This window comes from Vigna angularis, chromosome 2 (genome assembly GCF_016808095.1).
Source record: "Vigna angularis cultivar LongXiaoDou No.4 chromosome 2, ASM1680809v1, whole genome shotgun sequence".
NCBI lineage: Eukaryota > Viridiplantae > Streptophyta > Magnoliopsida > Fabales > Fabaceae > Vigna > Vigna angularis.
In genome coordinates, this window is record NC_068971.1 from 43,766,580 (window position 1) to 43,792,159 (window position 25,580).

General features: G+C 31.2%; 3 protein-coding genes and 1 long non-coding RNA gene across 4 annotated transcripts; 1 reads left to right on the plus strand and 3 right to left on the minus strand.

The window, feature by feature from the left end:
• Positions 1–1,972: 1,972 nt before the first annotated feature.
• LOC128195391 (uncharacterized) lies at positions 1,973–3,260 on the minus strand. Its single transcript, XR_008246833.1, has 2 exons — positions 3,123–3,260; positions 1,973–3,019 (listed from the first exon to the last, which is right to left on the minus strand). It is a non-coding gene; the product is annotated as an uncharacterized LOC128195391 (long non-coding RNA).
• An 11,736-nt stretch (positions 3,261–14,996) lies between these two features.
• On the plus strand, positions 14,997–17,936 carry LOC108329747 (cell number regulator 8). Its single transcript, XM_017564104.2, has 3 exons — positions 14,997–15,493; positions 15,905–16,107; positions 17,414–17,936. The coding sequence occupies exons 1-3, from the start codon at positions 15,253–15,255 to the stop codon at positions 17,651–17,653; spliced, it is 684 nt and encodes a 227-aa protein (XP_017419593.1). The 5' UTR covers positions 14,997–15,252; the 3' UTR covers positions 17,654–17,936.
• A 2,011-nt stretch (positions 17,937–19,947) lies between these two features.
• On the minus strand, positions 19,948–22,124 carry LOC108327070 (DNA-binding protein S1FA). Its single transcript, XM_017560774.2, has 2 exons — positions 21,953–22,124; positions 19,948–20,324 (listed from the first exon to the last, which is right to left on the minus strand). The coding sequence occupies exons 1-2, from the start codon at positions 22,004–22,006 to the stop codon at positions 20,127–20,129; spliced, it is 252 nt and encodes an 83-aa protein (XP_017416263.1). The 5' UTR covers positions 22,007–22,124; the 3' UTR covers positions 19,948–20,126.
• Positions 22,125–23,965: 1,841 nt separating this feature from the next.
• On the minus strand, positions 23,966–25,307 carry LOC108327960 (uncharacterized). Its single transcript, XM_017561712.2, has 2 exons — positions 25,035–25,307; positions 23,966–24,917 (listed from the first exon to the last, which is right to left on the minus strand). Exons 1-2 carry the CDS (start codon positions 25,305–25,307, stop codon positions 24,405–24,407), a joined length of 786 nt encoding a protein of 261 aa, XP_017417201.1. The 3' UTR covers positions 23,966–24,404.
• Positions 25,308–25,580: the final 273 nt, after the last annotated feature.

A 25,580-nucleotide genomic window follows, 5' to 3' on the forward strand; every position in this document is an offset into this window, starting at 1 on the left:
CCTCAACCACCCATATTCATCTTTTTAATATAGACAAGTTGCAATGCAACTCATGAAGTGCTGTACACTGTAGTATGGACATGTGAATATAGTAATTGGTTTTTAGGATTTTATACTTCAATGCCTACGTTACAGGATTAGACTGCTCTCTGATTTGGTGTTTCTCTGGGGCCATGATGCCATTGTTTTTTTATTCATCACAAGCTATCTTCACGAGTCTCACAAAAGGAACTGAAATTGCCGAAACTGAAATATTTTTTACTTTCCTTGTTGTCTTGTTGGGAGAAATGACACTGAAATCACCTAATTGCTTTGACATTTTGCACGGTTGTCTGAACTTTCACAGGGATAGGATTGTAAAGAAACGTTACTAGTGGATTCTTGAACACAGCGTTGGTTCACTCGCTATGTTGTGAAACAGTACGGAAATGGCGTGAGACCATGGTATTGGGTCCTGCATCAGGGGTTTGCGTTTTTCTATTGTATAGAATAATAATAATAATAATAATTCGTTGTTGCGCATAATCCATCACTGCTGTTTTCTCTTTTTTTCTCGAGCACTTTTCATTACTCCTTTTGTCCCTAACCAGTAATAATATTTTTGATAAAAAATTGCTAAACATTTGATTTTTCATGTTCTGATGGTTGTATTTTAATTTGAAAAAGCAATGCCAGAATTGAAGCAGGACTAAAATATGAAATATCTATTTTTAATTGGAAAATGATAGAGCAAAAATTAGAACAGGAATTGACAAGGAAAACCACAGCAAACTGGTTCCACTGTGTTGGAAATGGCGTCTGAGAAGGCATTGGCATCTCCACTTGTTAATTCTAACTTCTGGTAGTGCTATTTTCCGAGACCACACAACACGCGCTATCATTATTTTCTTTCCTCTTACATAGTACAATACTCCAACCAAGAGCAGACAAAGTAATTTCCGAGAAATAACAGTGTTGTTAGAAATTTTTAAACTTTAAGAAGGATTGCCGAACAAGTTACTTAAAAAATAAAACAATATATATAGATTGAAAAAATAAGAATTATGGCCCGTTTTTAATTCCTATTAAATAATAATTTTTATTTTTGTTTCTCTGAAATATTTTACGGAAACTAAAGATAAAAATAATATAAAAAATTTCCAAGATACCAATATAACAAGGTGTTTATTTTATTAGAACCACGATTATATTTAAATTTATTATAAATATAAATAAAACATGTTTTTAAATACCATATCTAAAAGCATAATTTTTCTAAGTACAAGAAAAGATAATTAAATAATAATAAATTTATAATTCTGAATTTCATTATCAGTGCAAGAAGTACGAAGTTTTCCGTGGGTCAATGCTCAATAACGCGTCCTCCAAAAATTAAATAAATAAATATAAAGAAATCTAATCATAAATACGTATTCATTGACTGTGTGGACTAGATTGTGTAGCCCTGTTCCTCTTGTTTTTCACTCTCTTTTCTCTAATTTTCTTGTTTTTTCCTGGATCCGGAGTGTTCCAGGTATCCTCTATCTTCCGCTAGAAGATAACCTACCCATCAATCTACATCCTTAATTTTAATTCAATGTCAATAGTTCATTGTTTTTATTTAAAATGTATTTATTCTGCATTTATTTAAAGCCATATTAAATATTTATTTACTGAACAAATAAATAAATTGAAAATTCAGTTGAAATAAAATTATCTCCTCGCTCATATCTTTTCAGTAGTCAGGGATTCTCGTCTCGTCCCCACATTTTTTCTACACTGTCTGATGCTTGCTTGATAATTCAGCTATTGCTTAATTCTTGTATTTCTTTTCAATCTAAATGGTTTTCCATTAATTATTCATAATTATGAATTAGAGTATAATTAGAAAGAACGTGAATTTGAATTCAGCGGTTAGCTTAAGACTGTTAGTGAGGACTAAGATTTGGAGGTTTGTTTATAAAACATAATAAAAAAGAATGAGAATACGATAGTTGTATGAGAAGGTGGAAATAATAATAATAAAAAAAAAAGATCTTGACAGTAAAGGGGATTCATCCATCCGTGCGAAGATGCAATAAAAATAAAAAAGTCCATAGCAAAAAAACAAAAATGGGAAAAGCATTTTGCAGAAAGCAAGCTCCCTCAGACATACCCCATCTCGATTGCGTTTTACAACACACCAAACCAAACCTCTCTCACACAACACACACTTTCGGGGAAGAGTGGAACAAAAACCTTCCCTCAAGCACTGGACATGAAGCTATCGGGCAAACCCGTTTCGAGTCCGGGTCGGACAGACAAATTCCCTCCACCACTCATGAGGTTCCTCAGGAGCAATGCAGGGAGCAAAAGCAGAAGGTCCAGGTCAAGCCCAATGTTCCTGCGCAAGAAAACCACCACCAACATCCAAACACAAACCACCCAGGAACCTTCTTCCCCCAAGGTCACCTGCATGGGGCAAGTTCGAGTTAAACGCTCTTCCAACACCAAACGCGACGTCCCTCCCACGCGCTGCCGCTGTCGCTGGGTTCCAAAGTCCAACCCCTGCCGCTACCGGCCCTTCTGCCTCACCTGGCCCTTCTTCCGTCGAAAGTCCAAGCAACACTCCCGGCCCAACCACCACCAAGAATCGGAATCAGCCTCCGAAGAAAGAACCAATGCGGATAAAAATATCGTTTCTTTTGCTTCCAACCCTAGCACGCCCCCGAAAAACGCTTTGTTGTTGACCCGTTGTAGATCCGCCCCGTACAGATCCTCGTCGCTGGCTTGTAGGTTTTGGAGTTCCCCCGTTAAGGACCAAGAAACGGACTTTCCGGACACGGAACCTGCCTCCGAGGAACCCCAAACGGACACCAAACTTGGGTTTCTCGGAACGAAAATTGCCTCACTCACCCACGAAGAAAAGGTTGAGGAATTATCATCTGACCAAAAAGGAGTTGAACTGGTGTCTGCAATCGAATCACGCCCTAGTGTACTCACTAGGTGCAAATCGGAACCGGCGAGAACCGGACATAGAATTGACCCTCTGGTAAATAATCTGTGGAAAAAAAGGTTGGAAATTGATTAATCCGTATTCTTATTTTTATTCAATATAGTTTTCTTTTTCTTTTTTTTTTGTATATAATTGAATGTTTTGACACCTGGAGTAATAGGCGTAACTGGGTGGGGCTTTTTGTCATATGAGCCTGGTAAATAGAAAGAAGGAAGAGGAGAAGAAGAAGAAGAAGGTAGAAGTGGGTTGGAGTACTTGTTTTTCGGTTCTCGGTAGTTAATGCCTTTCTTGTCATTACATTGCAGACATACACAGCACAAGCCTGAATTTCTCTTTTTCTCTGCCGACCATGTTAAGAACCTGAACTCACTGCAATTTGCTTTCACGTGCTGCTTTTTGTTTGTTTCAGTTATCGAATTTGACAGTGTTATAAAGAGCTAGGGTTTAACTTTAATTTCCTGTTTCTAATGTTTTTGTTTATGAATTAGTTTATGTAATGATAAAACATTAATCAAAGAGAGAAACTAAATGCGGTGACAGTGCAGTACTGTTTCCGACATTGTTAAATTAAACTATTTAAGTAGCCTTGGATGCTCTGACCAACTTTCCCACTGGGTGGAAATGGCAAAGTGGAAAGTTAATTTTGATTGGAAGTATCTATGATGTGAACGCCCAACCACATCTTGTTTCTATTTATTAGTATTTTTCTTAATCACTACAGAGATGAGAACTAAATTTCCTCAACCAAATGTAAAATTTGCCATTGATGCAATGTTTTCTCCAATTCTCGCTCGATAGTTTTAAATTATTAACTTGGCCCTTTGATATGATTAAAAGAACATTTTTACATGACTATGTGTGATAATAAATTGTTAATGCGTTTTTATAATTTAGTAAAAATAGTAGTTTCTTGATTTATATTTACTTATAAATTCGCTCATTTGTAACTTGTAACTGCTTTATTAAAACCTGTGGTTCAGAATTAGTTTAATTAAATTTAAATTTTACTCTTATCTCACTAAAATATCATTTTTATATTAATTTTAGAATTTTTAATAAGTTGAAATAAATGTATAAGATGATGAGATAAAATCATAATCTCGGTATTCATGAAAATAACAAAATTTAATTAAAAAATAAATTATTAAGTACTAAATAATAACTTTTTAACAAATATTTAATTAAAAAACTTAAATTAAATTTATTACATATTTAAAGGTTAAATTTTTAAATAATAATAAAATAAAACTCCTAAAACTCTGGCACCAATAATTTTGTTGCTTTGCTTGTATTTAAATTTTGAAACAAATATCAATTTTGTTTTTGTTATGTTTTTTTAAAAAAAATGTAAGTACATCACTGTCTCTGTTATTTAGTACTGTTTTCAATTTTTTCAATAATATTTTATCATTTAAACATTTATCTTGTGATATTTTTTTTGAAATTCTCTGATATCAAATATTTTCAGTAGTTTTAATTTTGATACAGTCATCCTATGCTTAAGTGACCTTTATCATTCCAAAATTGCTAAAAAGTACAGGCAGAGATGGGTATAGATAAAATGGCACATAATACTTTCACATTTTTAAAATACATTGACCCCGATATTTTATCAAACTTTTCTCCATAACCTATTTGTATTTTAATCCCTTTAATGACATAAACATTAAATTGACATTTTTATATATTATGCTAACTGCATGATAGTTTTAAGAATATGATATATCGTTGTTTAGATTGAAAGTGTTATCTCAAATAATAAAAGAAAATTAAATAAAAGATACAGCTATTTTTTAGGTCTTTCATACTTTCTTTTTTTATATTTGTCAATAATTTAGGATTAAAATTTTAAATTTATTTAATTATGTCTTTGTTTTAAACGATAACTTTATTTTGATATTTGTATTTCTTTTAAAATTTTGATACTATTATGTTTCTATATTTAAAAAATGTATGAACGAAGTACTTTTTATCCAATAATTGTTTTTTAAGAGATTAGTATGATTTATCGTTTGTCATGTTAATAAACAATTAATTTCGTTAGATAAAGAATATTGTGATAAAAAATATAGTTAAACTTTTTAAGTGAAATTCAATCAGTAATTATATGTTTAAAGATAATAGAATAAATTAAGCTTAGAACGAAGAAATAATTATATAAAGATTTTTGTGAAAAAGTGAATAAAAACAATTTAAAGTACAGGAAATATTAACTGTCAAAAATAAAATTATTTAGGGAAGTATAGTAATGATTGATCTATAAAATTCAGGGACTTAAAATTTTGAGTGTTTATAAGATTTAATAACTTTTATTAGAGGGTAATAATTTTATATTTAAAAATAAAAGACTAACTATTATTATTTTTTGATAATTTTTAGTAATAATTTGTTAAGTTAGTCTCCCATTAAAGATAAAAAAGAGTGTGAAAGAAGATTATATTTCAGAACTTTTTGTTATTTTTATAGAGTGTAATGTTCCAAAATCAAATTTAGTAAGATAATATCTTTAGGTAAATTATGTCATTTATTCGATGATTTTATTTTACTTGTGTATTGAACAGTTAAGAGGTGTAGAAGAAGAAGATTTCTAATTATATTATTTTCTCAAATCTTAAAATTAGCTTCTAGTAAAAATTAAAAGAATATAAAGGAATATTATCTTTAGAACTTTCTATCATCTTATAAATAATGTCAATATTTTGATCTTTAATTCAATAAATATAATATTATTATAATCGATCATCACATCTACTTGATGACTTTATCACAATTTTATTTGTATTTTGAATATTTAAAGAGGAAAAATGTATTGAATTTATCTTGGTGAGAATTTCAAGATGATAATCTTTATGTTTCAAATTTTATTCTTTCTTTCAATTCCTAAAAACAAAGAAAAAGAATATCTTAATCTAACCCTTTATAGAAAATGGTCTATTAAAACACTTTTTCAACAATTAATAATAAAAAAAACAATTTTCGACATGGATACAATGGTCTCACATGAACAAACTAGTACTTATGTGAAGACTAAATTCACTTCTGCTTGTAATTTGTTTATATACACACATGTGGTCTCAAAACCTTATAAAATTAAAGAATTTTCATTCTATATTTAATATCATCTGATTGTTAATAAAAAATAGTAATATACTTTTGGCAATAATAACTTTTAAAGTTTATTATCAAACAATAGTAGCATTATCCTACATAAATAACTAATTCAAGTTTTTATAAGTAATGAAAACGTTTCTTCATAATAGAAAGATATATATTATCAAAGAAAAAAAATTCTTAACTTTTAAAAACTGAAAATCAGATGTGCAATTACATTTCTATATAAATCAAAACCATACATCATACTATTACTAAAAGTGAATTTAAGTATAAAAGATAATTGTAAACATGTAGATTTGTGTACATTATCAAGAAAGTGACATACTAAAAAATTACATGAATAATTCTAAGATGATACAGTTTCAATCAAATTTGGTCTCTAAGCTCAGTGACTTAGCAATCACTGCAACCAGTTTTCACAACTATTAGAAAGTGAGTTAAAACCTAACTCAACCTCACAAAACCGGCTTGTACAAGCCTGTTTATGAGGTTGAGTTAGGCTTTAAAAACCTACTTTCTAATATGGTATCAAAGTCATTGTTAGAGTCTATCCTAGTGAATTTTAAGTGGACATTTATGTTTCTATCCATTATCGGACCATCCCACTAATTTCTACTCTCACACACGAGATGTCTATACCTCGACGTGAAGGAAGTGTGTTGAAAGTCTCATATCGACTAGAAATAAGACTAATTTATAATATATTAGTACGATACAAACTTCATCTTACAAATCAATTTGTGAGGTTGAGTTTGACTTTAAAAACTCACTTTTTAATAACAAGATGAATTGTTTCCCTCAAAATTTCAAGGGATGTTAATATGATAACTGTGCATGCAATAACCAAAAGTGTACTACATTTTTATGAAGTAATTTATGGATGTTGGTAGAAGGAAAAGAAAGCAAGGTACTGTGAACCTAGGATTCACCTGCACATGTTGCCACAAACACATGCACACACCAGTTGTTATTATCTGGTTGAGGCACATACTATATATTCTGCTGTCCATAGGAGAAAAATGCATGTGACAGTGATCACTTGCATTGAATTGATTGAGCTTTGCATTTGTTAATGGCATGTGACCCTGTAGAATGGCATTTATAATAAGATGAAGTGACAGCAAACTTGATAATTACTAGTTGACAACAAGTGGTCCATCTTTGTCCCTGCTTCTGCAATAAATTTCTCCTTCATTTTCTAGTGTATCTTGTTATCATGACCTAGTGAACCCGATATGTCAACCTAACCAAACCCTTATCTTTGCTTTTCCCCTTAGATTGAGGCATTGTAACACCTCAGGGGAAAGTTCAATTTTTCAAACCAAAGAAAGGAAAGGTTTACCAAACAATGAATTTCATGAAGTAACCAATAACTTTCAAACAATTCTAAAGTAAATTTATTGATTTAATTTTAATTATTTGGGAAACAATCTACATGTTTTAGATGTCATCTCCTATATAATATAAAAGAAATAAAAAAAAATATAAAAATATATATTACATTATTCTATTAATATACATGACGATTTTATTCATTTTATGATTAGACAAATTTTGCATTATATATTACACAAGTTTGTCTATATATTAATTAATACAACAATACATATTGGACAAATATGTTTATATAATGAATCTAACAACATATATTAAATAAAATTTATCGATGTATTAATTAGATGAGTTTAACAATACATGTTAGATCAACATGTTGATTTATATTTTTAGCAAGTAATCTCTTTATATATTTATATATTCTTTATATTTTTAAATAATCTATTATGTTTTTGCACGTTTTATTTTTTGTATTTTTATAAAACTTACTATTCATATTTTTATTTCCTAAAACTATAAATTATTTTTAAAATTAATTTTATTCAAAACTTAATTTAAACTTAAAAATGTTTATTATTATTTTCTCAATTTCTAGTTTTCTTTAATAAACATATAACAAACACGTAACACAAGTAGATACGAATTTAAAATTATAGATAACAGTAAAAAAATAAAACTTAAGGCCTTGCATATAGTATTACTAAATTTTTTGTAATTCTACTAATACTTTAAAAATAAACCATATAGAATGGGATTTAAAAAAAAAATAATGAGAACGATATTTTTTTCTAATAAAATTCAAGTAAGGTAAAAAATTCACCAGTGATTTGTATAATCAAAATAATAATATTATTAAAAAATTATAAAACTAAAATTGGAATATTTTATACGAGAAAATAAGGTATATATACATCCAAAATAAAATAATTTTATACCGTCATTTAATTGAATGATATATAAGCTTGTTAAACTTATGTAATAAACATTTTAAAAGTTATATCATTAATGTTTTGAAATTAAGTGATACTACTAAACAATATGCACTATCATTAAGTTCGTTTTATAATGTATATATGTTTCAAAATTAATAAATAACTAAATTATTATATCATATTATAAAACATTACATCACAGGAAATTCAAAAGCTCCAATTTATAATGCTGATTCTAAACATGAATAATAAAAGTTAATTCCGTTGGAAAAATAAAATCAGAAAAAGATCACTACTACTTATATAAGAATATTACAATGTTAAAATTGACACAATTAAGATATTATTATTTACAAAATAATAACATACAATCTTACCTTATTACATTCAAATAAAATAAACATATAAAATCAATTAGTCATATTAACGAATCGATCAGGTTAACATGTATATCGATTAACAGATTAATCAGTACACCATTGAGTCAATTTGGTCAATCATTTTGGTTAATTATGTTAGTCGATTACCTTAGCTTGATCACCGTAGGATATGGTCATTATTGGACCGATTACCTTATCTAATCATGCCGATCACCCTAATCGATTATTTTACAAAATAAAAATAATATTAACACTTAACAACTGATAATCACGAATCAACCAATTAACATTGGTTTGAGATATAATTGGGTCATGATTAGATCAGTAAAAAAGATAAAAGCTCATAACAATTAATATAAATAAATGTCTAAGGTATAGTTGTTGACATGCATGCATAAATGCATTTAACATTCTTGTGATTGATCACCTACTGATTTAAATATCGAAATATCTTCTGTATGTACTATTCTAACCATTTTGTACAAAGGATCTTAAAAACTAAACGAACAAAAGATAAAAATCATGCATGACAAGTTATCCAAGAATGGAGAATACTCATCTAGCTCTATAGAAACATAAAATATTTTTAAATTTGACAAGTTTAAATTATTTTGTATAAATCTAAATCTAACGGTCAGTATTCTTTTTAACTTGATAATTTATTTTGCTTAAAGCTTGTCTATGACATGTTTCATTGCCCTTATCCATATTCCTGATGTTCCATCTTTTTAAAGATAAAAAACTAATGTTCCATCATTTTAAAGATGAAAATGAAGAGCTGGGAGATGTCGACATTCAAATCATTCTTTTTTTTTCTCTTCGTGCAAAAATTATCTCACACTTGTCTAAAAGATATGCATGCATGTAAAATTCTAGGACAGTTTTTCTCCAGCACATTTATCAAATTTGTTTGAGTATTTAAACTGAAATTGGAACATATCTTAATTTATTTCTAAGTAAATTCTTAACTGAGTTGGTATTAGTTGATGTCTCAATCAAAATTATGTATGAAAGAGAAGACATGTTGGGGGGTAATGTGTTGAGTGAATGGCAACTTAACAAGATTTGGAAAGTTGTATATGTTGTCAAAAAGAAATTTCATGATCAAGCAGATTGGTCCCAGAATCGGTTTGTACAGAAGTTGGTTTTGGGACCACCTGGTATCAGACAATCAAAGAGCCAAAGAAAAAAAGATACAAAGAAACTGCTAATGTGAGTTACTGTGAATGAAGACCAATTTCGTTTCCGGACAAAACGTCTTAATCGAATTCTATATTATGAGTTTTTTTTTTCATAGTGTAAGGATGAAATATGAAAATATATATACATGATTAAATTTAATCTGCGATATGCTGAAATTTGTGTAGAAAAAACACTCCTAATTATTTAGTAACTTTCCTTTCAGCGTTTCTATAATTTCTTCTTGCATTTTCATATATTTTAAATTTTATCCTCTTTTCATTTTCAATTTCAGAATACACATTTTGAAAAATAAAACTCCCAAAGGGCGTTTCTTTCCTTTCCGCGTTTTTATAATTTCTTCTTGCATTTTCATATATTTTCAATTTTCAATTTTATCCTCTCTTCATTTTCAATTTTAGAATCACAATTTGAAAAATAATTCAAAATATATAATCCCTAATATAAAATTTGTATTCAGAAATATATTGTCAAAACCCATTTAAAACCCACTAAAAACCCCATTCGAGTGGACGTCAGGTGTAAGCGATCAGAGCATCTGAAGTTCAGAAAGTGAAAGACAGGTGTGTGATGCATATTGGACGAACGGTTTTGACGGTAGGAGTAAAACTGAAACTTTCAAATTTTCGTGTCACTTCTCTGCATGCACCATCCATCTTCAACCTTCTGAAATCTCCTCCTTCTCTCTAAGATTTCTTCATCTTCTCTCTACCAAATCTTACTCTTTTCTTCTTCCGATCATCAAACAAACCATACCTGAGTACTCCCGACGTCGAGGGCGTTCGTTTGAACCGATCAGTTTTTGATTCCGAGCTGATAAGTTCATCTCTCCCTCAGCCGTGTGTTTTCTGTCACATGCAAACCCAGATTTTTGGTTGCATGAGTTGATCCTCTCATTCTGAATATTTACGGTCTTGTGTTTGATTTAGTTTCTTAAGGCGTGACTATAGAACGCTAAGGTCTTTGGTAGAGGCGAACCATATGCTGCATTTATGAACGTTCGGTCACGTTAGAGGTAAGGGAAGCTTATATAATTTGATTTAGATTCTTGCTTTGTATGGATGCATGTTCGTTGATATGAAATATGGTTGTTACTGCATTGTTGGCTGTATGAGTATATGAATCTAAGAGATGAGAAACTGGAATGATATTGTGTTGATGATTTGGTTGATGATGAAATATTGTATGTTGTTTAAAAGTATTGATGATTAATGAAAGCCATGAAATGGGTAGGGATGTTGTCGAGAGTCAGTATTGATCATTCAATTATACCAACGTTCGTTCTTAGTAGCGTTCGTTCTTAATAAGTGTTTGGTATTAGACCATGTTGTCGAGAGTCAATATTGACCATTCAATTATACAAGCGTTCGTTCTTAATAAGTGTTTGATATTAGACCAGCGCTCGTTCGATATAGTGTTCGGTTTTCTTGTGGACTCGGTTGGAAATGGATTCTTTCATTTGGAGAGAATTCTAGTTGAAGACTAGCATCTTCGTTTCGTTTTGTAATATTTGTACTTAAGCGTTCGACCAAGGATATTCATTCCTTGGTATTTGATTATAAACTTCAGTATATCTATATGTATTTGTATAATTCATTCGTTCTTGAACATTAGTTAAATGATATCTTATATTTATCAAGTCTTTATTCTATAAATTAAGTAGTGCTCGGTCTTACACCAAGCGCTCGTACTAAGTAGTGTTCGGTTTTACACCAAGTGCTCGTACTAAGTAGTGCTCGGTCTTACACCAAGTACTCGTACTAAGTGGTGCTCGGTCTTAAACCAAGCGCTCGACCTTGATTCAGTAATATGATTTTTAAAATAAGAGCATTCGGTCGAACTCAATAGCGTTCGGTCTTTACAGTGCTCGGTCTTTGACTAGCACTCGTTCTCCTTGATGTTAAACTCATTAATAAAGCTAAGTATTTATATCGTTTCGGTTTCTTCATATAATTACGTCCGTTATTATTATTTGATGTCCTACAGTGTCAGTTTCTAATGGTGTTTGGCCTAGAGTGTTAGTACTCGGCCTAGGCTTTACGGTGTTCGGTTTGAACTATCAAGAGTCAGTTCATTAAATTGGCTCACTTGGTAAATAACGTTTGATTCTATTAGCCTCTGAGAACTATTATTGTATACGGTCCCTTTCACAATAAGTGAGTAACTCTCTCGATTTGATCTGTTTTGAGTTGGAGACATCTCGGTCTCACTCCAAGTTTTCAGTCTCGTTCTGGGTTAAAAACTAACGTTCGGTATTTGGTATCCTACGGGATCTTTATTCAAATTGGTTAAGTTGAAGTTTTAATGATGAAAGATGATGGAATATGATATGGATGAAATGACTTTGATTATGAAAGAGTATTCCGGGGAGGAATATCTCATGAATGGATATTGGAATTGGTAAAGTATGAATGTGGGCACGCTAAGCTGGCGGTTCATCCTGATATTCCGTGATTACTCGTTCTCACGTAGAGAAGGGTAAGTCATGTGTGGGAATGGCAGGAGATCCTAGTCCTTATGGTTAATTTGGACAGATAGGACTAACCTCGGGTGGCAGCTGTTAAGGGTATCCCAGTTACTACATCACCCGGGTGCACGAACGTCGTAGCTACACAAAATTCATACAGTCCGGACAGTCAGAATCTAGTATTAGGCTTTGCATGAAAGAGTTAGTGATCTATCTTGTTTAGTTGATTGTGTGAAATATATGTTAATACTTGAATTAAATTACATAAACTTACCCTATTCCCTGTCTTGTCATGTATTCCTGTTCGTTCATCTTTGTCATTGCGATGATCACTCTGTGGGTGGGAGCAGAAGGAGAAGAGTTGCTGGAAGAAGCAATGGAAGAGACGGACGTGAAGGTCGAACCTTAGGACGCTCGGTCAGTTGTTGGCCTACTCTTTTGTAGGAGCGTTCGGTCATGCGTTTTCTTTATCTTTTGATTTGACCATTCAACATAGAAAGAGTTATAAGTCGTTCGTCCTATTTTTGTAGTCATTTGTGAAATTTTAACTCCCTGTTATTTTTGTAAGGTCGTTCGGCCTTAACCGTACATCTTATCTTTTGTAAGAACTGAGCTGTAATATTATTATATGTGATCATTCTATTATATGGTTTTACACTGTATTTTTGAGATGTTACATATATAATTTAAAATGTAAAATGAAAAATGCAATATCATATCTTAAATATAAATTTTACGTTCCAAATTAGAATGTATTTTTAAATTTTACGGTACGGACTATACAATGTGAAATATAGTCCATGATATAAAATTAAAAAAGTATTTCAAATTATATAATCTGTAATTTATTTTTTATTTTTGTATTTCGAAGCATAAGATCTGAAATATATATTTTATGTGAGAAAAAAAAAATAAAAAAAGAGGAAGTTATGTTTGGGGTAGGAAAGTAAGTTATGTATGGAAGACAGTGATGACAAATAAATCTGTCGTGAATATCATTTGAACTCGTCGTTATTTTGATAAGAAATCCTTATATTAATATGATATGAGTATGAATAATATCCGATGTTTTAAATGAATGAATAAGAGAATATGGATATATATATATATATATATATATATATATATATATATATATATATATATTTAATTTTTTCAATTTTTTTTTTGTTATGTACTCTCTCAATTGTTTGACTTGATTTTCAAGATTTTATTAAATTTTTAAGGTATTTTCCTGTTTAACATAACCTAATTATATAATGTTTTTCTTTGTGTGGGTTATGTTTAAATATGTGTTTTCAATTTCATTTTATCAAATGATTTTTAAGTTACACATTTGATTATATTTACTCATTTATAATATTTTGTTTATTGTTATTTTTCCTTTGTAAGAATATTTGACTTCCAATTTAAAGTGTTCAATGACATAACCTTTAAAATGTTCAATGACGTAACCCTTAATTTTAAAAGTATTTTTTCTCTTATGACTCTCTTAATTACACTTTCTTTTCTTCCTTTATGTTATATGTTCAAATGAATATTTTTAATTTCAAATAAATTAAATTTGAGTCACACAATTAATTATTTTTACTTTTTTATAATATTTTAATTTTAATTTTATTTTTGTTTTATGGAAATATTTTTTATTTTCAATTTTAAGTGTTCAACTTACATAAACTCTTAATTTAATTTAAGTTTAAAATATGAAGAATTTGTGTTTGAATTTGAATCACTATTCATTTAGTATTGTTATTTATATATAAAATTTTAATAGTATAAAAAGAAGTATACAACTATAATACTTTTCTTAATATTTGACCTCTTGAAGAAAAAAGTATGCTATTTTAAAAATTTTGATACTATCATGATTTCTTTGATGAGTTTATATATATATGATTCAATTGATATTTGAAACAGTTAAAAATGGATGTGATTTTTTTTTATAAAAATAATTCAATTGATGTTTAAAACAGTTAAAAAATGGATATGAGTATATATATAAATATATTTTATATTTAATGGAGACGAGGATGAGACAAAATTTGTATACCAATTAAATTTGAGGATGAAAATAAATTTTTATTATAAATTTAAGATAATGAAACCTCGTCTGTCTTGTCCCATTACCTTTCCTGTTGAAGGGAAAAAAGGGTTGAGTGTCTAGTCATATTTTATTTCCAATATTTCTTTTCACATTCAATTTAACTTAAAAAAAGTTGGACAGGAGAGAATTGGAATACAATAGGGATAAAATGGTCTTTTTATTCGAGCTATGGGAGCGCAGGAAAAAATTATGGAGGTGCAGGAAGAGATGGCCCTAACTAAAACACCCATGTCCAAAAAGAGTATTGGCACAGAATATTTGGACTCAACTATCCAATCCACAACTTGTCCAAAATACAATCTATTGAGATAAGATTTTGTTTCGGTTAGAATTCAACTTCTGGAGCTTTAGTTTGATCTAACCATTTAATTTGGATCTACCACTTTATGGTTGTAAGTTGTAACTTTTCACATCAACCTTTATGATATTTTTATTTTGGCAATTTATGAAAGTATTAAAAAAGAGTTAAAATGAATGCAAAAGGCGGAGACTTTGGGGTGGGGAAAATAGCATTGTGGTGTTGTGTGGTTGGGTGGCGTTGACGCGGTCGAGAAGAGAGAGTGGAATAAATAAATTACGTGTGGTAAGAAAAAGGTTAGATTATTACTTAGATAATATTATTATAAGGAGAAGAAGACAAGAAGACGACGCGGGGAGGCTCTGGTTTCCACCGACATCCCTTCCTTTCTCTTCTCTTCTCTATTCCGTTCCGTTCCGTTTTCCCTTTTCCTTCACCTCCAATCTCAATGGCTGATAATGAGAAGCAGCCCAATAACGAGGAGGCAAGTCCTCTTCTGCACCAGCCCAAATCCCAACCAACTACGCCACCCGATACTCCCGAGTTTCTCCTCGGATGGACCGCAGATGGGCTTCCGTTGGGCCATGGCAGCGTCGTCGGCCAGCCCATGGGCCGAGCCCCCTGGAATTCCTCCATCTGCGCTTGTCTCGGCCAGAACGATCACTTCTGCAGCAGCGATCTCGAAGTTTGTGAGTTCTCCCATCCTCCCTCACTTACCTATTTTATTTCAACGTTTTTCTGCATTGGTAATTTAAGGATGAATGTTTTGTTTTAGCTTTCTTTTTCACCTCTGCGGGTATTGTTTGTTCATAATTCTTTTGGAATGAATGCTGTGTATTTCGGTGATTTCAGCTGCAAGATCTAGATTGTATTGTAGGTATCTCACGTGCTCCATTTGAATTTCCTATTCCTAAACCATTGGGATCAATGAAACCTTTGTTAGTGTGTTTGCACCATATAATTGGGTTCCTTTTGTGTTTTAATCAGGTGCTATTGCTATTTCTGTGAAGGAAAGTTGATTGCGGGTTTTGGGCATTTCGATGTGTTTCGATCTGGATTTATAAAACATTTATTTACTTTGAATTTTTGTTATTTGCTAGGTCTTCTTGGGAGTGTGGCTCCTTGTGTGCTGTATGGAAGCAATGTTGAGAGACTTGGATCGGCTCCCGGGACGTTTGCTAATCACTGCTTGCCTTATTCTGGACTGTACGTAATTGGGAATTCTTGCTTTGGTTGGAATTGCCTTGCACCGTGGTTTTCCTACCCTAGCCGAACTGCTATTCGTCGGAGGTTCAATTTAGAGGTATGTTACTCTTTTATTCTTTGCCCTTTTATAATTTAGTGATGATGTGTTAAGAAACCAGCACTAGGTGAGGGTGTAATGTGTTAAGTGGCAAAGGAGTTGGCATGAATGGGGTAATTAATTGCCAGGATGACGGTGGGAGGAAATTGGAGGGAAACTTCATTGCAAGCTGCAGTCAAATAAAATGAGAGAAGGGTAGAGAGGGGAGATAAGGAAGTAGGATAAAGGACTGCAAAGGAGAGATCAGGCTGTGTCTCAAATCAAATTCCCTATGCTACTGTATATTTTTCCCCTTCAGATTAGTCTTCTAATCCCTCTATATTGCTGCTGAAATCTCACTGATACTGGGGATTCAATTTGTTACATTACATAGCAGATAGTACATACCCTTTTCCTGCGTGATCCAGTCCACTCACAAGTGTTTTGTATCTGATAATATGTCGCACCTGGCCCAGCTAAGATTGTTATCTGGACTTGGTTATTAATTGATAAGCCTTTGTACTTTAAATTTCTTTTATATATCAGCTATAAATAATTAACACAACCTCGAGAAGTGGTGTAGCAGTACAACCCAAGTAGGCTATATCCAACATACAAATTGGGTTGTCTACTCTGTCAAGCATGAGAGTTTGGGTTCCTTATCTTTATAAAATAAGATATTTTAGCCTTATAACTCAGCATTACTGTTTAACAAATCTTTACAAGCTTCTGATCCTAAAGTTGATTTGAGAATTTTGGTTATGTTGACTCCTCTTCTAACGTTTGGTTGCATATTTTACACTTGTCGATTTAGTTTTGGTACAATGAGGTATATGTCGAGTGTGGTGAACCTGTATTTAGTATAATTTTTTGTGACTTTTATTAAGAACGTAGCTTTAGTCTGTAGCCTTACTTTATGAAATCGAATTGTGTCAATTATGAATTACCAAGGAAACAGTCCTATTATTAAGAGGTGATTTGGATTAACAGAACAACTTTGGTATTTTGTATTTGGACTTTGTTGGGGTTTAATTGGTAACGTAATGGTATGCTTGAAGTTTTGTTCAAAGTTCTTTTTAACTTCATTCAATGTCCAACTTGTAATGCTTAAAATTACTTGGTGTCCTCTAGTACTATTTTATGTATGATGTCATGTCATGTGATGTTGCATAGATGGAAAGCCTGTGTAAGTGAGATTTTCCTTTATCCACCTCCTGTTTTTTTCTCCTTATAATTTGCCACTCTCCCTCGTACACAAAAACCACATCCCTAAGTTATGAAAAAAATTCAAATATTATATAAATCATTTATTGTTCTTGGCAATCAGGGAACTTGCGAAGCACTTAATAGGTCATGTGGGTGCTGTGGAAGCATTTTGGAAGATGAGGTACACCGTGAACAATGTGAGTCAGCATGTGACTTGGCAACTCATGTCTTCTGTCATGTGTGTGCTCTTTGTCAAGAGGGTCGTGAGCTCCGTCGTAGGTTACCTCATCCTGGCTTTAATGCTCAACCGGTACTGGTTATGATTCCCCCCGGCGAGCAGACCATGGGACGTCAAACTTGAAGATTCGCCATCATCTTAGAAGTGCTATTCTCGTGTATGTCACTGTTGCCTCTATAATTTGATGTTGAACCATGTTATGACTTCATCTAAAAAGGGTCCTGGCTTTTTCATTTTTTTTTATAAAGAAGATCACTAAACCTATTAATTCTGTTTGCCTCCCTTTTATTTTGTATCATATATAGATTTGAATCATGTGGGAGAAATTTTTCTCCCAGTATCTATATGTCTATGCGTAACTACTATTTAATGAATTGAATGAAAGAATGTTACATTAAGTGCGTAATTCTTGTATGGTTATGTACTTTGGGCTTGTTTCTTCAGGCGTAAATACTGAAAGGAAGTGTAACGTGAACAATTTTAATTCCTGAGACTGGGGTGCAGCTTAAATGGTAATCATATTTGCATTGGAAATGTTTGTGACGGAACATGTCTAGCTATGGCCTCCACTTTTACGCCTTTCCTTGTCGGAGGACAGCAAATAGAGAGTTGTTATCGCATGCTTCTGCTTGCTAGGGTGACATTTGCTTGAAAGGGGTCTAAGTAATTTTCATGGAATAGGTAATGTTCCTTGCGTCCAAATTGCAGGGTCGACCACTAACCCCTTTCTTCGACAATAAATATGTTCGTCCAATTTTCTGCATTCTATAGATATTCTTCTTGAAAAAAAAAATATACTTTAATAATATACATACATTTTTTACATTAATTTGATATTATTATTTTTATCTTTTATTTTTTTTCCTTAAAAAAATATAATTTTTTTTTATAACTACTTTATTCTTATACGGTGTGTGAAAAAATAGTATCGTATCATTATTCTTCTTGAAATGGGTACGAGAGGTGTTATATCATCTCATTTATGCTTTTCATTGCGGAAATTGAGCGTTTTTTTTAATAGCATTTTTATTTATATGACTTGGCTTCCAAATTTTGTTTTAAAAGATTGCATTTAGATCATTAAAATAAAAAATATGTGGGCTGTCTACATAAATATTGAGTGAACTATTGGTAACAAGACTTGTAAATAATTTTCTATCTCGCACTTTAAATTAAATATTGAAAAATCTGTCCCCAAAAATTGAATATGACTAACTTGTTCCATTGTAAGAAAAAATCATGCATAAAATGAGAAACAAATATTTTAACGTGAGATACATTATAACCAGTCTATGTCAACTTTAAGAGAAAATCAATAGAAATCGTGGTTAGATCAAATCTCGCATGACCCCAAATGTAATACTTTATGAAAGTTAAATAATTAAAACTATAAAAATATAACTATAATAACTTTTTATCTTTATTATTGATTGAATTTCAGTTTTTCTCTCTATTTTCATTATTATCTTAAATTTTAATGGTACACCTTGTCTTCATTATTCCATATATATTTTTCATATATTTTTCCTCTCCTCTTTTATTCTTTATAACAAGTTATAGAATTTCATCATGATTTAATTACCAAGGTGCATTTATGTGTTGCCTTTGTTCTTCAATGCATGAAATAACTTCTTTTAGTGTTAACAAAAAATCACTTTTTTAAAATTTGAGTTAATAATAGTTTTGACACTTATTTTTACTTATTTTGTTACAACTTCAATGTAGTTCGCTTCTTCTTCAATAACACAAATGCAAAACTTAACAAGAGTATATTAATCACAACACTGAAAAAAATTATCCCAAATAAAAAAAAAAAAGAAACATTTGTAGAAGAATAAAGGGGTTCAATGAAATTAAAACAAAATAAACCACATTTGAAAAAAGAGAATAAGAAAAAATCAACATTTTCAAAAGAACAAAAGAAATTTGACGAAAAAGCACTTTAAATGTAAAACAAAAATGATTGTAAAAGAGATGATGCAGACAAACAAAGTTTAAAAAAAAAAAACCGAATAATCATGATGTTAGAAATCCAGATTGCAGTGCCGTATAAAAGATAAACCGATCTACTATTCAGTCTGTTACCTGTCGGCCTAACACTAATCTACCTACTATGGAGCAATGAACTACTGCAAAGATTGTAGCTAGCACTTCATTTGTGTTTCCCGTTTAATTGTAAAGTAAAAACTGATAGAGCAAGAACTGAAACAACATTTCCCTTCGTAAGATTAGCAAAAGGAACAACTCCTTTAGGTCCCTTAGAAAAAGGAGCCTGGGTCTTCAGGGGTAAAAATATTTGGTAATCTTCCCTTGTATTCCCATCCTATATACTTTTAAAAAATCCAAATTTCTCTTTTCTCAACTCGTCAACCAAAAAGAATCAGATATGAATGATCAGTTAGGGAGCAAAATGGTGATTTAAGCATGAAATAACCAGTCCCAATAACATTACTAAAGCACTAAATTATGCGGTTAAGCTTTCTATCAGTAATACACGGGTAGAAAAGAACAAAATCAACGTCATGCAAGACTCCACAGAAGAAGCTTTATCTAAATAGTACAATTTAAACCACAGAACATAAACTGAGTACAGAGTCTACTCTCCAGGTGCAGACACACCTTGTTTCAGTCTCTCCTTTTTCATCTTTTTCTTTGAAACAGGCTTCTTTTTTCTAGGAGGGAGGGTCTTCTGTGCATACGTGTAGAGCACAAAGTTTCCAACGAGGAATGTCAACAGCAACCCACCAACAACCAGGAGCACAATTAAGCCTGGGTTGAGCCCTTGGTTTGAGGCCTAAGTATAACAAAACAAAAGCACTGAGCAAAACGAATTGCAGATAAAATAAAATCGAACTTTTTTAAAAGGAAAATAGACAAGCAATTCATCGTTGATGACAATGTTACTGATACACCAACATGTGAATTTTAGTCCTCTCCAAGGGTGAGTCGCTAATTTATAAAACTACTACTGCAGAAAAATCAAATGATTGAACTTGTTTGAGAATGATTGATAAAAGAGGTTATCATTAATAAGGAAGGTGCAATATAGTTGAGAAAGCTTGATACCCAAAAAAGTAGGCATAGATTTGATTCCTCTAATAGATGTAATTTAAAAAATAAAGTGTACTTAAAACCACTGATTACAAAATCAGTGATTGAGAACTGTGATAAAAGCAAATACATATGTAACAAAATCAAAAGTCTAATACAGTCTGAACCATTGATTTTCTAATTAATGGTTATTATTTCACTTTATCCTCCGCTATGTTCAGAGAAATCAAACTCAATGTCAAATGATTGATGTGAACTGCAATACACAGAACATTGCAGATATTATATAAAATACTTTTTAAAACTATTTCGAAGCACAAGTCAAATTTTGAAACAAGAGAAATAACACATCTCGTTACAATATTATTCTCAACAAAAATAGGATATTCTTTCATTTTCTCTTAGTGACCAAAACATTGAATATCATGACATAACACTTGAGTCTCTTTAATTATGTTTGAATAGGTGGTAAAATATGAATGATATATCGTCAGGACCCTAAGTTCTATTGTTTAGATGTTTTAAGATAGGTTGGAGTGAAGTCGAACCCAATGGAGATTTTACTCCATCAATAATCTCTCTTTCTTTCCCCTGATTTGGGAGGTACGGGTTAGAATAGAACCCTTACAAAAATTCAACTCATTCCATTCCATCATAAAATCTCCAAAAACGTTATTCCACTACGACAAACCCCATCATTTGCTGATAACTTGTGGAAAAGGGTTTAATTGTATGAAGTTGAGACTAACCACAATCCATTTGCTCTGTAATATTGCTAACATCTATAATCCAAAACGTTGATTGGCACCAACATCAAAATATACAAAACAGCAACGCATTGAATAACAAACAAAATGTAACCTACACAAAAACACTTGACACCACAATTTACGAAACGTAGCTCCACCAGATCATAAAACTAGTGCAACAAACGATAGATTTGCGTAACATAACAATCATTAATATAAACAATCCGATAATCATAAATAAGTCGTTTAATCTGAACACGAAATTTACCTGATCAAAATCCTAGCTGAAGAGCTGAACGATATATATTTTTTTAAAAGAAAATGAATCCTAATTTAATTTTCGCTAAATCTGTAACATTAGAATCGGTGATAATTGGGAACATTGAAAAGGTCAATTACGGAAGAAAAAAAATCAAGCAAAATGCTAATGATTCCACAATTCCAAAGATCTGAGAATAAAACACGAGAGGACCACGTGAAAGGTTCGATCCATAACTTTAAGACCTAATTAAACCGTGAAAAACGTGCAAGGAGGAACATTGTTCAGGAATCCACTAAGATGAGATGTAAAGGAATAAGCGATGATGAAATTGAAGGTTTGCAAAAGTAATTGAAAGTGTACCACTCGATCGAACGAAGGAGGAACTTTATCTGCGAACTCGAAGTCATCGGCCATAGCTGACGCTGAAAACTCGTGTTTCTGTCAAAACAAACGGAGATTCCAATGCAAATGTGCACCACACCTCAAAGAGGGTTCCAGGAAACACCCACGGCCCATGGATTTATTTATTTTGAACCCAACGAAATCGATTCGCTGTTTTTTTTTTTAAAAAATAAAAACTCGAATGAGTTTAGTTTTTGAAATTTAAAAAAAAAATCAGTTTTTAATTCTTTTAGATTTTTATTTATTTATTTATTTTTAGTTGACACTTTAAATGATAACAACAACATATTTTTCAAAAAAAAAAAATTAAAAGTGTTAATTTCAAATTTTTATGAATTCCTTAGAAATAATATAATAGAAAATATAATTCAGAACTTAAATATTGATTATCTAATTTTTTTCGATGGAATATATTACTGCGGACATTTGTATTATGGGATATGGAAAGGTTAAATATAAAAAAAAAACATATGGATAATGATATTTTTACTTAAAAAATAAAAAAAAATATTTTAATAATAAAATTTTAACTTTATATCTATTATATGTTCTTGGATGTCAATATGTCCATCTACAGTCAATAACCATGATAAAATAGATTAAATATAATTAATTGGTAATTGAGTTCAAGTCATTGATTAATCTTTAAGATTTTTAATTACCCTTAATTCAAATAAGCAATTTTGAAAATTAGAACTATGACTTATTTAAGAAGGCTGATCGAGTTTTTAACATGTCATTGAGCTCCATATCATAAAGAAGGGGAAATACATATTAGACATATTAAGAATAAAATATTATCAATGGATTTTGATTTTATCTTATATCATATATTACCTTTTAACTATGGGATTTATTTGGACTATAATTAATGGGTCGAATACATATTAGATAGTAGATTATTTTTTACTATAATTTTCTCCAATGTTAAGTTTTATAAAACTCACGTTTTAATAATATTTTTTGTATTTTAATTTTTTAGAACTTACACAAGTATTTAATTATTATTTAAATCCTATTAAAGGTAATATTATAATTAAGTTAAGATGGTATTTAATATTAAAAACTTAATTAATTGATATAATATAATTTTTATTTCTAAATATTAATTTTTGATAAATATTGATTAATACTTATGTTTTCCAAATTTTAATTTCGAATACATTTCAATTTTTTTTGTTAGTTATTAGTTATTAGGAAATGATTTGTTACTGTCTATTGCTTTAAAATATTTCTTATTTTTTTTCCCCTAAACTTGTTGAGAGAAAAGTTAGTTTTAATACTTTTTTTTATAAGAAAAATCTTAAATTTTATGTTATATCAATATTTCAGTTAAGAATAATAAGATGCATAAATCTTAAAGTCATAACAAGGTGGGAAAATCACATTTTTTTTAATCCTCACATTTCCACTCTATCAAATAACAAATATTTTTTCACTTTTTTTTTTCCGCGTCTTCTTCTTATTGCCTTCTAGTTCTATTATTATTGTTCTCTACTTTTTTACTACCATAAAAAAACTATAAATTTATATTTGATTTAGTGTATTCTAAATTATACTAATAAGTTTACAATTTCTTTCACATTTAATTAAAATGAAAATGATAAGTGGACTATTCATGTGACCGAAGACACCCATTTTAATATCACTGTTTAGGTGGCATGTTATTATTATCTCTCGTGATAACCTACCATTATCGTCTTTTTTAGTGAAACATTTATATATTTTTTAAATTATATTTTCTTAACTTTATCATTAGGAATATATAAATATGCAGTAGAAAATAAATTATAAATCGAATTTATTTCTCATATACAAACCATTTATATAGGAGTATTTTTTAAAATAGTGGCTACAAAAATAGTAATATAACATATTGTTTAAATCTTTCCCATTATAGGCTTACTTTTTTTACTTTTGTTTCCTAAAGTAGTGTGTAAAGAAAGAAAGTATAGATAGGACAGGGTAGGGTTGAAGCAGGTGAAAAACCATTGTTTGATTGATGTAATAAGAAGAAAGAAGCCAGACATGACACCAAGAACGATTTCTTCGGTCACATATGCCAACAAAAAACAACGGAACAGCTTGTGAATTCTTGAAACCCCACTTGTGAGGCAAAACCACATCATAGTTGTAGGGTCACTCTTTCTGTTGTTGTCTGTGTTTATCTTCTTCCTGCTTTATCTACCTAACTAGTATTCCTCATCACAACAAACTCATTAACTAAGCCTCCACATTTGGTTCCAATAAGAACCTTCCCTTTTATTGCATAGCAAACAAAAAGGAGATGGAAGAAATCGGCATTCACGTTGCACCACCTACCTCTCTCATCATGCTTTTATTAACATACAATTATTTGGCTGTGACATGTTATGTCACATGTGGCGGCTGCTCATATATGGACCGTAACTCATTTTTGGTGGATTTCTGAGGCCACAGTTTTAGCCCAGAACCGAAGATGTTTCTTCATATTTGCAGATGAACAACGTTTGGGAATTTTCATGTTTAGTAGTGGGGAATCTGGTCTCTTTATAAGCCATGCCTCTGATAAATATGGTCTCATGATATCTCTCTTTTCTTCCTCTGCTTCCATGTAATGTCCTTCAACCGTCTCTTTCGAATCCATAACACCCAGTCTCTGCAAGCCCGGAACAACGCTCATCATTCTTGGGCTTAGATATTCTTTCTCGAATGTGAAACCAAGATCCATGAAACCCTTTACTTCATCAAGTTCTAGTTCCCCAAAAGTTCTGCAGCTTACGGATTTCTGCAGTTTCCTTGCACAAGTAACCAGATTCCTCGATTTTCTGTGACGGTTTTGAGTTGATGGGGAGGTTGAGTGCGAACGAGTTTTGCTACCCAACAAAAGGTCCATTCTGGCCAATCTTTCCTTTGTTTCTTCTTCATTGTTGATTGATCCATCCTTTTAAATGAAAACAAAGAAAAAGAATGGTCATGACGTGAATAAAAAATGAACTCAAATAATAATGAACAGATAGAATGTTGAGAAGGACTAACTCTGACTGCTTTTCAGTTCTACCTGAAGAAGCACAGATATTGATTCTGATGGGAGTGGTTTCTCTGAAGAAGCTGATTCATCCGTTGAAGTTTCTTCATCAGGTGGAGGTGGTGAAGAAAGAATGAAGGATGAGCAAGACGCAGATTCTGATGTGGGAATAGGTTTTTCTTCATCTGGTGGAGATGGTAAGGAAATAACTGATGCTGTTGGACTTGGCTGTGAGAAAAAAACGAGTTTGTGAAACCAAAGACTATCCATTTCTTCTATAGTACATAGAAAGTTTTTGTTTTCCATTGCTTACGTTTGTGTATGTGTGTGTGAGAGAGAGAAAGTGAGATTTGCGTATGGAAAGGCTGAAGAGAGTAGTGGCTTGTCGGCAAGTGTGGTGGTGGTGAAAAGAAAGAGAAGTAGAGAAGCGAGTGAAGGCAAATGAACGTGGAGAAGTGTGTGGGACAACCTTGGACAACTAAGGGTGTGGTCACCATGGACATGGGACGTGGATTCTAAACTCCACAACTTCTATGCTGATAAAAAGACTGTTCTGTCCATGCTTCAAAACAGAATACG

Excerpts from the sequence above, each read along its gene's own strand:
- LOC108327070 (XM_017560774.2), bottom strand. The coding sequence starts at position 22,006 with ATGGCCGATGACTTCGAGTTCGCAGATAAAGTTCCTCCTTCGTTCGAT. Across the intron at positions 20,325-21,952 it reads CTCCTTCGTTCGATCGAGTG|GCCTCAAACCAAGGGCTCAA; the intron begins GTACACTTTCAA and ends TGTTATACTTAG.
- LOC108329747 (XM_017564104.2), top strand. The coding sequence starts at position 15,253 with ATGGCTGATAATGAGAAGCAGCCCAATAACGAGGAGGCAAGTCCTCTT. Across the intron at positions 15,494-15,904 it reads CAGCAGCGATCTCGAAGTTT|GTCTTCTTGGGAGTGTGGCT; the intron begins GTGAGTTCTCCC and ends GTTATTTGCTAG. Across the intron at positions 16,108-17,413 it reads GTCGGAGGTTCAATTTAGAG|GGAACTTGCGAAGCACTTAA; the intron begins GTATGTTACTCT and ends CTTGGCAATCAG.
- LOC108327960 (XM_017561712.2), bottom strand. The coding sequence starts at position 25,307 with ATGGAAAACAAAAACTTTCTATGTACTATAGAAGAAATGGATAGTCTT. Across the intron at positions 24,918-25,034 it reads CAATATCTGTGCTTCTTCAG|GATGGATCAATCAACAATGA; the intron begins GTAGAACTGAAA and ends TTCATTTAAAAG.